A 13,269-nucleotide genomic window follows, 5' to 3' on the forward strand; every position below is an offset into this window, starting at 1 on the left:
GACATATGAACAGTACAGAAACACAAATTTTGCCTCTTTAATTGACATACAAATAAACACCAGAGATTTCTGGGCACATAGGCAGTGACTCTGTTCACTCCTGAGTAAACTGTCAGCATACACCTTAACACCACTTCACCTGTGCCTTAACAGCCTAAGACCTCTTCGTGCCTGCTCTAGAAAACACAGCATTTCCTTCGAGGTCTGCAAGGCTAATTTTACATGTCAAAACTGCACAGCTGCTAATCATAAGAAAATAAAGAGACAACCACATTAACCTGCAGCTCTGCCCTACCAGCTGGGAGCAGTTCATTGCCAGATGAGGACTGTTTTATATTAACATGCTGGGCTGCAGTGTCAACCTGGAAAGTACAAACTAATCAGAGCACAAACGTGTTTCAAATCCTTCCCTGGTTTTCTGACCTCTGGAACAGTGCTGTTTCTTTGATTTTACTTGTTAATGTTAAAAGAACAAGTGGAAAAAAACCCCTCCATTTACAAACAAAGCAATTTAGAGGAAATAAAATCTTATCTCTTCAATGCACCCCACAGGACTGACCACCTGGCATTTACTGCTGCCTGTACAGTTTTCAGTTCTGACTGGAAAATGAACTGTCTAAACTTACATGGGAATTAAGGGACGTTTCTAACTTCACTCCCCCCTCGCTCGTCCCCCCCCCCGCCCCCCCAAAAAAACCCACCCTGCTCCCAAGTGAGGCACCTCCGTGACTAAGGACCCCCCCCGCCCAAGGGACCCGCGGGCAGCAGGTCTAACAACTCCGTCCCCTAAAGCACAAACTTCCTGAAAACTTCCCCGCGCCGCGGGCGGTTCCTGCCGCCGAGCCCCGAGCCCCGGCCGCGGCCCCCCGCGCACTTACTGCCGCTCAGCAGGGCCACGGGCACGGCGATGGCGACGGCGGCGGCGCCCAGCAGCCCCAGCAGCCACTTCAGGGCGGTCTGCAAGGAGAAGCGCCCGTGAGGAGGAGGAGGCGGCGGCGGCGGCGGCGGCGGCAGCCCGCGCCCCCGCCGCCTCCCCGCGCCCCCGCTCGCTCACCCTCATGGCGCGGCGGCGGCGGCGGCGGCGGCGGGGCAGCGGCGCGGGCGGCGGGCGGGGCCGGGGCCGGGGCCGGGGCCGGGCGCGCCGCCGCCCCGGGCGCGGGGGGCGCGCGGAGGGCGCGCGGGGCCGCGCGGGGCCGAGCGCGGCCCGCGGCCGCCGGCAGCTGCTGCAGCTGGCAGGAAAGCAGCATCCGCAGGCGCCGGGGGCTTGTGCAAGAGCGAGGCTCGGCCGCCGGCTCTTCACCTACGCTCGGCTCCTAGAGCTGCGGTTTCTCCTGCAGTTTAAGCACTTGACACATGGTGAGAGTGTTAGAGCAGGGAGGAAGGACCCTTGACACTGAAAGGGTTTCCGTGGAAAAGCCGGTAACGCGCAGGCAGGAATCCCAGAAGTGAGAGGCCCTCACTCCTATGGCAAAACTCCTAGTGATTCACCAGCACCAGAATTTCATTCCAAGTTTTTTCTCTAGGAACTTTTTTGTCTGACAGTCAGTCCTGGAAAGACTGATAAAATGGCACTTGCTGAAAGGTTTCACTTCTTTGTCACTGGTTCTTGGCATAAAAGCTAGGTGGGTGTGTAAGTCTGCAAAAGGGAAATTTAAACTGAGACCAGAAAAGGAAAGTATGAGATAAGGTAAGTGTTTCAGTTTCAGATCTGAAGATGACCCTGCTTTGTCAAACCACGCAACTCCTTTTCCAGTGGAAGAATGTTTTGAGAGATTTTCCACAAGGTTCCAGTCCTTTTCATTGGTGAAGTCTAAGAGGAGAAAAGGCCCACACATACCTAACTTCTGCCAGCTGCAGCGGGTACATGATTCTAAACACCTTTGGAAATCCGGATTTATGCATCTAGCCCAAGATGGCTAATAACCTGCAGTGTTTCTGACCCTGATTGTTGCAGAGAGGCTTATGGTACCAGACCACCTGAGTGATCTGTTAAGAGTGAACGTAACAGGGTATGTTCCACATTTAGTTGCAGCAGCAGCTAGCAGTGATTCTGCACGCCTTGGAAGAACCTCAAATTCTTCCTCTCTGATCAAAATACCAGTGATCCCCAAAATGCATGTGCTGCTGGTGCTTTGTTAGATTGTTTTTTGTGACAGTCTGAGACTTAAAAAGTGGCTCTAGACAGATTTTTAAAACTCCTTTATATCTTGATTTTTTTTAACTGAATGGCAATGGCTATTATACAATAAAATTTGAGATATCATAGTTGTTCATCATCTTGTATGCTGAATATAAAAGTATTTATAAAGAAAGCAGGTTGTGCAATTAAGAGGCACTACTTACTAGAAAGAAACAAAGTACAGCTTTCAGCGTGAACTTTGGAGAATTCTTTGGTGGACTTGCCAGATATGATATCTCCTTCAGATTCAGTAAAACTCAAGACTTTGTTATAAGTCTGTTTATTTAGTTCAGTCATGCCTCCAGAAATATTTGCATAAATCAAATAGGAAAAATGGAAAAACTAAGCTTTACTCGGCAGGACAAGACAATTACTGTTCGAGACTAAATATATACAATCTATACATCATTTGCAGATGCAATAATGTGTTACAAATGTCTCCACACGTTGCTGTGGGACACATAATCTGTGCTGGAGCAAGTTTTGTATTGCCATAGTGGCTCAATTCAGATGTCCTTTGAGGAAGAAAGCTGAAGGCCTTCGGTGCTGTTAGCACTGAAAAGTGTTCAAGTTCTACTTGACTACCATGTCTTTTGGCACTATATATAACAGAGATGTCTGGAATTTTTCAGGAATATTTTTTTCCTTGCATTTTGAGGCTGAAATGGCATAAGGACATTTTATTAATTCGTCATTACACCAGTTCTGTTTGGGATGATTATGAAGAAACGGTTGTCTGTAGATCAGGAAAAGAAAAAAACATGCAGTTTTCTTCCACTGTTATGTCATTGGGACAACTACCTCAGCATGGTTAGTTGCAGCTACCACTCAGTTCTTTGAAGTTTATATATTTTCCTTTTAAAATGAATTACCTGGCAACTGGAGATTCTTGCCACATGTCCTCAAAATGGTTAGAGTATCTCAGGTTTCCTTTCAATTTTATTCCACTAAGAGAGGAAAAGATTTTAAAAAATGAAAATTGAAATACGAGATTTAATTCCTGCTATATCTCTTGTTTTGCCTGAACATGCTTATTTCTCCAGATGCTTAGCAAAAAGAATGGAAGAGAACCCTCAGCATCTAAAGTACCGTTAATAAAGGAGATAATATTGGGAATATTTTTTAATATAAAGCTACCTTGAAGTTCTGGGCAGATCATCTGCAGACAAACACAGAACTCTAAAAATATGCATGAATTCACATAATTCAATGCGGAAATGGCACATACACAATAGGTTCAAAATATCTGGGCCAGTGGTACTGTTTTACACAATTTAAAGAAAGTGTAAGGTTCAGTTTTCTAGTAGACTGAATAAGTTGCAGTAAATTAAAAAAAAAAGTTTATGCACTGTAAAGTGTATTTAGAACATGTTTACAGCCTATTTCACATAAAACAGTGCCCATAGCCTAACTCTTTTGTAGACTTAAAGCTTACATAGAGCGTAAAGGGGCATCACAGCAGTGCCATCTTTTACAGCATGTCAGTCAAGACCCTTAGGGCGTTTGATTATAACAAGCATTAGACACTTTTGGTCCTTGATAGAAGAGGACAAAATGAAACTCAATGTTTCTGAGAGGGCAATAGGGTGTGGCACTATAGGTAATGCTGAAACATGATCCTGAGCTGTGCTCCCTTAGGTATTCACACTTTCCTTTATTTGCAGCGAGTAAATCAAAGCCCCCTCATATGAGCACCAGCACTGCAGGGAATGCAGTCAAAGTAAGTTACTGACAACTGTTGGTCCATTGCCTAAAGACCTTTAAAAACACCTATTATTTAAAAGGACTTTCAGGGCAGCTCTAAATTTCTCCTAAATTTCTCTACAAATGTAGTACTCACAGCATGTAAAGGCTACAGTTATCTCTCTCCCTTGCTAGAGCACAAAATTAAGATGAAAACATAAAGAGTAATTCTCCTACAGCTTGACTGCTGCTACTATTCTGCCCTCCGGCAGCCTGCAGACACGGACAGCTATTGTCAAGTACAGACACCATTCTGTTTGACGAAGTGACTGTTACTTCTCCCCATGTTTGCACCATGCACTGAATTACATGCAGTATTTGCAAGAAATATTCATCACATACCTCTTTTTTGATCCCATATGAATTTGCTCTGTGATTTCAGTGTGTATAGTCCTAGTACTTTTGAGTTAAAATTTGTGTTTGGAACTCCTGGAACATGCTCAACTTCATCCCACTTCTCTGAAGAAGAGGTGTCTTTCAATTCATGCTCTAGATTGGGACTCAGAAAATTAGAAGTTAAATGTTTTTGCTCTGTTCCAAACAAGCTGCATAATTCTGAGCAAGTCACTTATATCCCTTTGTTCCTAGAAACATGCTATATGTAAAAATGGGAAGACCAGTATTTCCTTAGCTGACCATGCCATCAGGAGATGCTCACACTGGTGACAGGCACCATAGGAAAGTGGATTTGTCACTCAGGAATCCTGTCATTCAGAGTACTTAATAATAATGGAATGAAACATTTTAAAGACAATTGCTCTATCAACATATGGGAATGGAAGAGTTAATTGTTTGCACACTTACAGCCTTGCTTAAATAAAAATGGAGCAACTTTATTCTATTAACTGAAACCTCCACTGTACCTAAGAAACTTTGTACATGCCCCACAGCAAAGCCTTGTTATATGTACCTTAGTGTTTCTTTTATATACTAATATAATTGTCCAGGGATAAACCTCAGATGTTGTTAGGAGTTACCAATTTGACAAGTATTTACTTTGTAATTACTACGTGGATCCAGCTGTGTATAACTAAATAGTAATCTTTCACAGTTCAGGAAGCTGCTGGAACCAAACCACTGTGTACAAGTGAGGTTAAAAAAACCACCACATCTCTGCATCCTTTTTTCCTCTCTTTTTAATCTCCAGTGGCATTTTGGATACTATGAATTTATGGGGATTTTTTTTTTAGAGCAAAGTTCTGTTGAATTTTATTTGTTTTTAAAGTTGAGATATTAGAAAAGCTGTATGTTATTGTCAAAAGCTGTTGTCGATGTCAAACTGAGAATGATCAATACTGATTGGAAATAACAGAATATTGGTTCCTGTAGCACACTACAAGAATAATCTAATCTTATCTTTCCATCTTAACATGGGAAAAACTTCTTTACTGTGAGGGTGACTGAGCACTGGAACAGCTTGTCTAGAGAGGTTGTGGAGTCTCCTTCCTCAGAAATATTCAAAAGCTGTCTAGACACAATCTTTGGAAACGTGCTCTTGAGCGGAGGCGTCAGACTAGATGATCTCCAGAGGTCCCTTCCAAACTCGACCCTTCTCTGAGTCTGTGAAATTCCAGACCATTAGTGAAAGTTTTGAGTTCTTTTGTAAAACAAACGTGACACAAAATAATGCCAGTTATTTCTAATACTAGTTTCTAATACTAATCCTGTAATACTATACTATACTAAACTAATACTAGTGTAAGTTACAGGTTCCAATTCTGATCTGACAACTCTTCTGCAACACATCAGCTTCTACTATGTTCTAGTGTGTTTTCATCTTATTCAAAATTCACACAGGTCTTTTTTGAAAATCATTATGGAGGAAATGTCACAAAACAAAATATTGATTTTGTTGTATCATTCCAAGCCAAATCAAAGTTCTCTATATATGACACTATATATGAGAATAAAATAAAAGGAAGTGCTTCAGACAGGTACAAGGGGAATACACATGAAAAGTCAACAGAAAAGAAGCTTGAAAAAATTTATTTAAGGCTATCATTTAATATCCTTAAAGCTTAGCCTTTTTATAACAAAAGTTCCAAGAGGTATATTCACTTCTCAGACCTTTGTAACTGCCAGCCCCTTACAAATAATGCATATAATTGGTGATTGAATCATTTCTAGGTAGAAGTCAACTTTATAGAAAAATAATTTCATGATTACAAGTAAATGGATTTTTTTTTGTTCTAATAAATGGAAAATATGAAGATGTGGAACCTTCATAGTCTTAAAGCTATTAAGGTGGCTGTCCCTTAGACAATAGATTTTCCACATATAATCCTTTGGCAACACTATACTATAGTACAATTATTTCCTGGCATGCAAGGTGACATAGCTTTATGTTACACCCAACGTAAATGACAAGATACAGATTTCAGAATCTCTTAATAGCTGGCAGTTGATGCAGTGGAGAGGATCTTCATCTATCCCATTTTTATTTTATTTTTTTTACTGGTATTCTCCCAAAAGGTCCCTGGAAAAAAGAAGCAGTAGTAATTAGGACATATTATAAATTTCTTGAGATTTATGAAATATGTGCAGAACATTTTTTTTTCTGATTAAGACTTAGCAGATGTTAGTTCCACAAACTCCTTAGTACCTCTCTTCAATAACAGATTGAAGACACAATTATGTCTAAAGAAAAAGCTTTTTAATAGTTTCTAATAGATGTTTTTCTTAAATTATTTGTTTCAACGCTGAACTACAAATAAACATAATACTATGAAAACACTAATCAAATCTGTAATTTAATTATAGCTTCCAATTTTTTTGAGATAGTATTTGTTGTTTTAGATTTTGAAAATCAACTAGTGATTTTGGGTGCTTCAATCTTCAAAAGACTAAAAGTAATCTAATTTTCAGAATGGGCATCCAGAATTCTGGAAAATTTGGCCACAGATGTCTCTTTAGTTAGCATTTTATTATTTTTGAAACTTTTTGCTAATGTTTACAAACAATCCTTAATTCTTAACCCATTCACAAAGCTTGGCTAGGCGTCTGCCTTTCCAAAGACATTTGCCTGTAGGCAAAACTAAAGCAGAGATTTAAAATAGTTAGCCATTAGGAACTCCGGTTAGAACACCCTACTGCCTAACTCCAGGCCAGAACTTAGGGCCATCTTTAACATCACGATCTTTAAAAATAATTGATTTAGTATCATATTAACAGTAAATATTTCTGATTTTATAATACTCACGCAAATGAGAGTTTTATTTATCAATACTTTTATATGGCCTCAATTCTGATGGCAGTTGATGGCAAAACTCCCCTCAAGTTAAATAGGAAACTATTTAACAGGTTCACCATTGATGCAAAACATAGATTGTATTTGGAATGATTTCTGTTTATAGTGTGCTATCCTTATTCAGCACTGTGTGTAATATAAATTTTATAATACACTTATAGATATGTTCGTGGTTAGAGAACAAAGAATGGTATTTTCTCTATGTGTGGTAAGTACATTTAAACCTCCAGTATATTAAGAATTAACATGATCAAAATTCAAGCACCTTTGGGTAACTTTTGTGTTAATCAGCCATTTTAAGAACTCTTTGGCAGCCATGTCATCAAGAATTTTGTTGATATCACTCGTGAAAGTGCCGTCTGCATGTCTTCGGCCCATTTCTTCGGCCACAAGAGCTTTTTCTGGGAAACTTCAAAGGGAAGAAATTATCAAACAATTCATAGATCAAAATAAACAAACTGCTTAAAAGGGCTTCATTATAGAATCTAATGAACTGTACGTTTCTGGTGGTTGCAAGGAGTGAAAGTTTGATCCTGATGTTATGGTTCAATATAAGATGATATATATCAGAACACCTTCTTTTAAACATTTTTTTAATGTTTAATATTTAAGCATTTTTTAAACAATAGAAAGCAAGCTAGAAGTCTCCCTTTACCAGGTAGAGATTTTTCCTTTAGGTGAATCTAAATTCCTCTCAAGAATGTTTGAAAAAGTCAAACATACAACAACATACCTCAGTCTGCACCCAAGTGGACTAAGCAACAATAAAATTCACAGTAGACTTACTAAAAGTCATTATTTAAAAAATACTATAAAATAATATAGCCAAATTTTTATATGCTTTTTGTTTAGGCTTTTGAATGGACATAGAAGGTCCTAATTTTGTACTTAAAATTGTTTTACATTAACATTTAGACAGTAACTAACAGTAACTTTTTTTTTTTTTTTTTTAATACCTCTTTTACAACATCAGCAGTTTGGATTTGGAATCAGATCCTTATTCTTGGCTCTCTCCTTTTTTTCACTATTGGAAAACCATTCTACCAGGAGCCTGATATAGAAAGTTTTCCTCTCTTGTTTCATCCCATCAAGCATAGGAAGGTTTTAACCAATTCCCATAAGGTGGACTGATACTGAAGAACACCGTGCTTTATGACCAGTGACAGGCAGAGTAATTCTTCTCAAGTAATAATTTAGCACGGCCAGTAAGTTCTTTCAGACAAGTCTATGCACAAGTTTGACTGCAAATACTAGTAAATATTGAGAAGCAGGAGGTTGGTCTACATTTAGTTGTCCCAACACTATATAAATACAACACTATATAAATAAAAATAACACAATATAAATATCAAGAAGCAAGAGGGTGGTCTACATTTAGTTGTCTAGGTTTCCAAACTCAGTTTATAACAGCTAGATTGTAATCTCTATTTCTTACAAATACTAAAATACTTTATTTCTTCTCTTGAAAATAAAACATGACAGAAAAAAACCCTGCAAATCTGAACATCACTATGAAGTGGCACCAACCCTTCCCTTCTCTTTATAGCTGACCTTATTCATTTAACACTGTTTTTTCAGGAAATAGTCATTTTTTCCATAGTTTACCTTTTCCTATTCACTCTTCCTTGACTACAACACACAATCTTGTCTTACAGATTATATTTTATTGTTGTCATTATTTATTATTTTTATATAGTGTAAGAGACTTACATAGTACTTTACAGCTGGTAGAATATATAATATCAGAGACTGAACTGAAATCCCTGCCCCGAAGAGCTTACAGTCTAAAGGCACAAACAAGTACAGAACAGTTAAAAGAGGGGGGAGTGCTTGTGCATGATGCAGCTGCTAAGCCATGCAGAGTTGGAAATACGATGAGATGGAAGGTGCCTGGAGAAGATTAAAGGTGAGGGTGTTCCAAGCGTAAGACTATCATGAAGAAAGGTATAAATTCATTAGAGCAGATGAAGAGAATAGCAGGTTTGAGAAATCTGTGATTAGTGTATGGAGAACAAGTTATGAATGAAAGAAATCAGAAGCACAGGGCAAAACAGTGGATCATGGAGTCTAGGAAACCTTGAATGTAGCAAAAGAAGTAGATGTGTCTTAGAAAGGAAAGTATGTCATGGTTATAGGAATGATGGTTATTTTGGCAGCAGCAACTTAGGGAGACTGTGGAAGATAGGAAGAAGAAAAGCAATAATCAATAACTGTTAGGTATGGTCACCAAAGAACGGGCTACAGTTGTGGTGGCAGGGACAAGAGCAAAAATTTAATTTTGGAAATATTGCAGAGGAAAAGATTGGCTGCAAAGAGGAAAAAAGAGAAAGGAATTTAAGAGGACACTGACTTGAGTTATCTCAATGGTGGCTAAGGAGACTGTGATTTTATGTGAAGGGGGAAAGGGGGTGGTTAGAGGAAGGTCTGGTGTAGTTTTAGATGTGTTGACCTTAAATATAACTTGACCTTATAGAGTGTAACAGCATGCTGAACAGGTTTGTTTTAGTCTGTATTTGAACTTAGTAATTTAAAACGGTAGTCTAATAACCACTGAATATCTTCTATTACAAAAGAAAAACATGAAGTACAGCAAGAATGATCAAATATACATCAAGATTTCATCAGACTTGATTTCTAACCCCCAAGGCTAGGCAAAATTTAATAATAGGAATGGATGGATTCTTACTCTCTTCTTCCTCGTCCATTCACTAACCAAGCAATGAACTCTTTGGCAGCTTGACCTTCCAAATAAGAGGTGATATCACTGGTGTAAGTGCCCTCAGCATGTCTCTCAAATTCAGCATGACGCTTGGAGATCCCATTGCTGAAAGAAGAGCAATACTCTAAGATCAGTCTGTATTACTGTTTAAATTTTTCTCTTCTTTTCATCTCTATTAATTACTATTTCCCACTAGACTAGCATTTCTTATTAGGGAAAAGGGATTTCTTTCCTTCTCAAATTACTCCCAATATTTTAATCTTTAAAGGCATTTTCTGTGCTGTGCAGAGATATCTGAACTATTTCTGAACAAGTCAAATCAGGTGCTGAAGGCAAATACAGCTGCATTGGAATGGTCTTCTGCTAGATTAATTAGCTCTGCTCTACAGAGTAAGCGATAATCTTGGAACAATTTCAGACCTGGTCATCTGCAGTTTATAGAGAAAGACAATTGCCTTCTCCCCCACTTCCATGCTTCTTTCTACAATATAGAGCAAAATGATAGCCATTTACACTAGCCATTTGGAAGACAAGTTGCAATGAGAATAAGACATATTTTGAATATTTTCCTCAGATAATTTCCCTTGCATTTGTATTTCAGAATTAGATACTTTCTGCCTAATTTTCAAATGCCTCTAGCCCTTTCTATTATTTTTCTGTCTTCTTGGGATTTCACCATTCTTCCCAATTTAGTACCATCTGCACTTTTCATCAGCATGCTAACTAGAGTTATTTGGAAGATTTTTGATGAAATGTTAGTTTTGTGGAGATATGCTCTTTCATTGAAGCTGAAACATTTCACAGACTTGGTATTGATTTTGACAGTGTTTTGAATGGAAAGATCTTTGTGATCCAGCTGCCCTCTTTGGTATTTCTCACAAAAGGAAGAATGAATATAGTATTTCAATATATTTTGCAAAACCACTCAGTGTATTTTTGTGTTGTTTGTTCAAAAATTCCAAAATTCAAAAATTCTCATCTCCTCCCCCAAAACACTGTTAGGAAACAAAATTTTGGCCTCCAGCAGCTCTTGTGTTCTTCATCTCCTTTTCTATTATGAACAATACATATAAAATAGGATTGAGTACTGAGGACTAAGCATTGAATCATCTTTTATCAGCTCTCCTCATCTTGATGCCTGGCTATTTTCCCTTCATGACCGTCTTCTTACTAGTTTTCTTTTCTGATAACATAATGACTTTTTTAGTTTAGCCTTTTGTTTTTATCTTGTTCTCTCCACTTCTTTATTACTAAAAAAAATCCTTTCCTGAAATTTATTGTTCTCATTCTGTTGCATTCTGTGAACCATTTTGGAAATCAAGTTGCATATGGATATAGAGCACAGCTGCAGGAATAAATAACATAGAGACGTTTCCTCTTTCCTCTTTGCTTGTAGGTGCAGGACAATTTATTTTGATAGATATTGCTTGGATAATGATATCATTGTAAAGGATACTAGCTATTTTCTTTCTTGCTTAACAGAAAACTAGCTTTAATCTTTTTTGAGCAACAAGTCTGGCAATTAGAATACCTTGAGAGCTGGTCTGGGAATTCGTCATTCTCTTTGTCCTCCTGTCCTTGTTGTCTGTAGCAGAATTCCACAATTATTAGATCATTATTACCAAAACATTTTGGAGTGTGCATGAGCTGATAATATTCTAATGGATATTATTTATATATCATTATAAACAATCATGATTGAAAGATGAATATTATATATTTTTTGAGCTAACAATATCCTGAAATTCTTAGTTTACATTTTAAGATTTTCACTGGGATTTAAAAGCATTAACATAATAGATTAATGGATTCTGTAGGCAGATCTTCTCCATAACACAGGGCATAGAATTACACACTATTACTCTTGCTCTCAGCTTGGTAGCTTGTGTTTAAACAAAACATATCTTCAAAACATATGCAAACTCATGTCTTAGCAGTATTCTTGTGATACTAGTAAACTATTCAGTGGCCAAAAAAGCTTAAACCTTAGCTCTCTTTTTATGAATGAAGCCTCAGGATTAGAGTAGCTGTAGATAGAAAATTTTTATTAAATCCCAGCAGCCTAGACCTTTATTTGCATACATTATTGCTACTGAGCTTCATTCATTGAGACAATTGTCTCAATGAGGCTGAGCTACAGACTCGTGATAGATGGCATATCAGATAATACACTGATACTATACTTGATTTATCCAAATTCTTTTGACCGATTCTGCATATATCCACATTTATAATAACATATTAATACCATATATAAATTATTCTTTAGCACTTTAGTCACCTGAGGATTATATGTGGTCTGTAATGGGAAGTGGAAATCAAGCAAGTTGAATTCAATCAGATACTAGATTTTTGGTTGTTTTTTTCCTATATGGAGACTTATAACAATATGAGCAAAAGGCTTACCCATTTCTTTTAGTGCTCATTAACCATTGCACGAAATCTTGAGCTCGTCTAGTGTCCAAGTACTTGCTGTAATCACTGGTGAATGTGCCTTGTGAATGACGTTTCACTTCATTCAGTTTTCTAGATTCATCTAAAGGTTCAGACTGGGAAGCTTTGTATGATCTATGAAAAATTTAGAACTTGTTAAATGGTACTGGTTACAGTACATCCTATAATGCATTGACTTTCCTTTTGAAATATAATTTTATACTCAGACAAGGTAAGAAAAAATGGCCTATCACTGGTCATTAGCTGGCTAGTAAAATCAATCAATATAGCAGATTGGATACCGCACAATTACAAGGTCTTTTTGGATAACCAAGTCAATTACTGCTTGAGATAACAAAAAGCTTCTGTGCTGTACTTCACAATATTAAAAAATTTTGCCAATTCTAATGGTAGATTAAGTACTGTATAATATTACAAAAAAATAACATTAAGTCATAGTATGCTTTGCTTTGAACAATAAGAAAACAAAGTTCATACCAAGAGTTTGTAGAAGTTTGATCTAACATATTTACCTTGATTTCTCCTCTGTATCTTGAAGAGGATTTTGCCAGCTGCCTTGAACTATCATTAAAAGCAGCCCAGCAACAAAATAAACAGTTTTCATTTTCATTGCCTGTCAAAACACAAATAAGGCAACAAACAAAAATGTGATCATCTTTATGTACCTCAGAATCAATTATAACGATAAAGAAACATCCTAAATGCTGATCTAAACTTGAAGGTATTGAGAGCCTGTGTAAATGGAAGGAGACTACACAGTGCTTTCAGGAGGCATTCTGAGACCTTGTCAGACCAGGTGAGCATAAAGAAGTGCATCCTCAGTTTCCTTTTTAATAGCGCAATAAAGCTCCTTATCTTCTTTGTTGTGGGTTATATTGATGACAAGTAGTAGATTTGTTTTTATAATTTTGTTTCAGTGCAAAACTA

General features: G+C 37.7%; 2 protein-coding genes across 2 annotated transcripts in view; both read right to left on the reverse strand.

The window, feature by feature from the left end:
- The window catches only part of DPP4 (dipeptidyl peptidase 4), a 40,074-nt gene extending 39,014 nt beyond the window's left edge, over positions 1 to 1,060 (reverse strand). Inside the window, exons 1-2 of the mRNA XM_062578901.1 lie at positions 1,055 to 1,060; positions 879 to 957 (exon numbers count right to left, since the gene is read on the reverse strand). Of these exons, the coding sequence (XP_062434885.1) occupies positions 879 to 957; positions 1,055 to 1,060 (85 nt within the window). The remainder of the gene's footprint in view (positions 1 to 878; positions 958 to 1,054) is intronic.
- A 5,277-nt stretch (positions 1,061 to 6,337) lies between these two features.
- GCG (glucagon) lies at positions 6,338 to 12,955 on the reverse strand. Its single transcript, XM_062578924.1, has 6 exons — positions 12,855 to 12,955; positions 12,295 to 12,456; positions 11,420 to 11,473; positions 9,856 to 9,993; positions 7,435 to 7,578; positions 6,338 to 6,398 (listed from the first exon to the last, which is right to left on the reverse strand). Exons 1-6 carry the CDS (start codon positions 12,950 to 12,952, stop codon positions 6,374 to 6,376), a joined length of 621 nt encoding a protein of 206 aa, XP_062434908.1. The 5' UTR covers positions 12,953 to 12,955; the 3' UTR covers positions 6,338 to 6,373.
- Positions 12,956 to 13,269: the final 314 nt, after the last annotated feature.

This window comes from Rhea pennata, chromosome 6 (genome assembly GCF_028389875.1).
Source record: "Rhea pennata isolate bPtePen1 chromosome 6, bPtePen1.pri, whole genome shotgun sequence".
In the NCBI taxonomy this organism is placed as follows: domain Eukaryota; kingdom Metazoa; phylum Chordata; class Aves; order Rheiformes; family Rheidae; genus Rhea; species Rhea pennata.

Excerpts from the sequence above, each read along its gene's own strand:
- GCG (XM_062578924.1), bottom strand. The coding sequence starts at position 12,952 with ATGAAAATGAAAACTGTTTATTTTGTTGCTGGGCTGCTTTTAATGATA. Across the intron at positions 12,457-12,854 it reads GATACAGAGGAGAAATCAAG|ATCATACAAAGCTTCCCAGT; the intron begins GTAAATATGTTA and ends AATTTTTCATAG. Across the intron at positions 9,994-11,419 it reads TTCCCAGACCAGCTCTCAAG|CAATGGGATCTCCAAGCGTC; the intron begins GTATTCTAATTG and ends CTCTTCTTTCAG.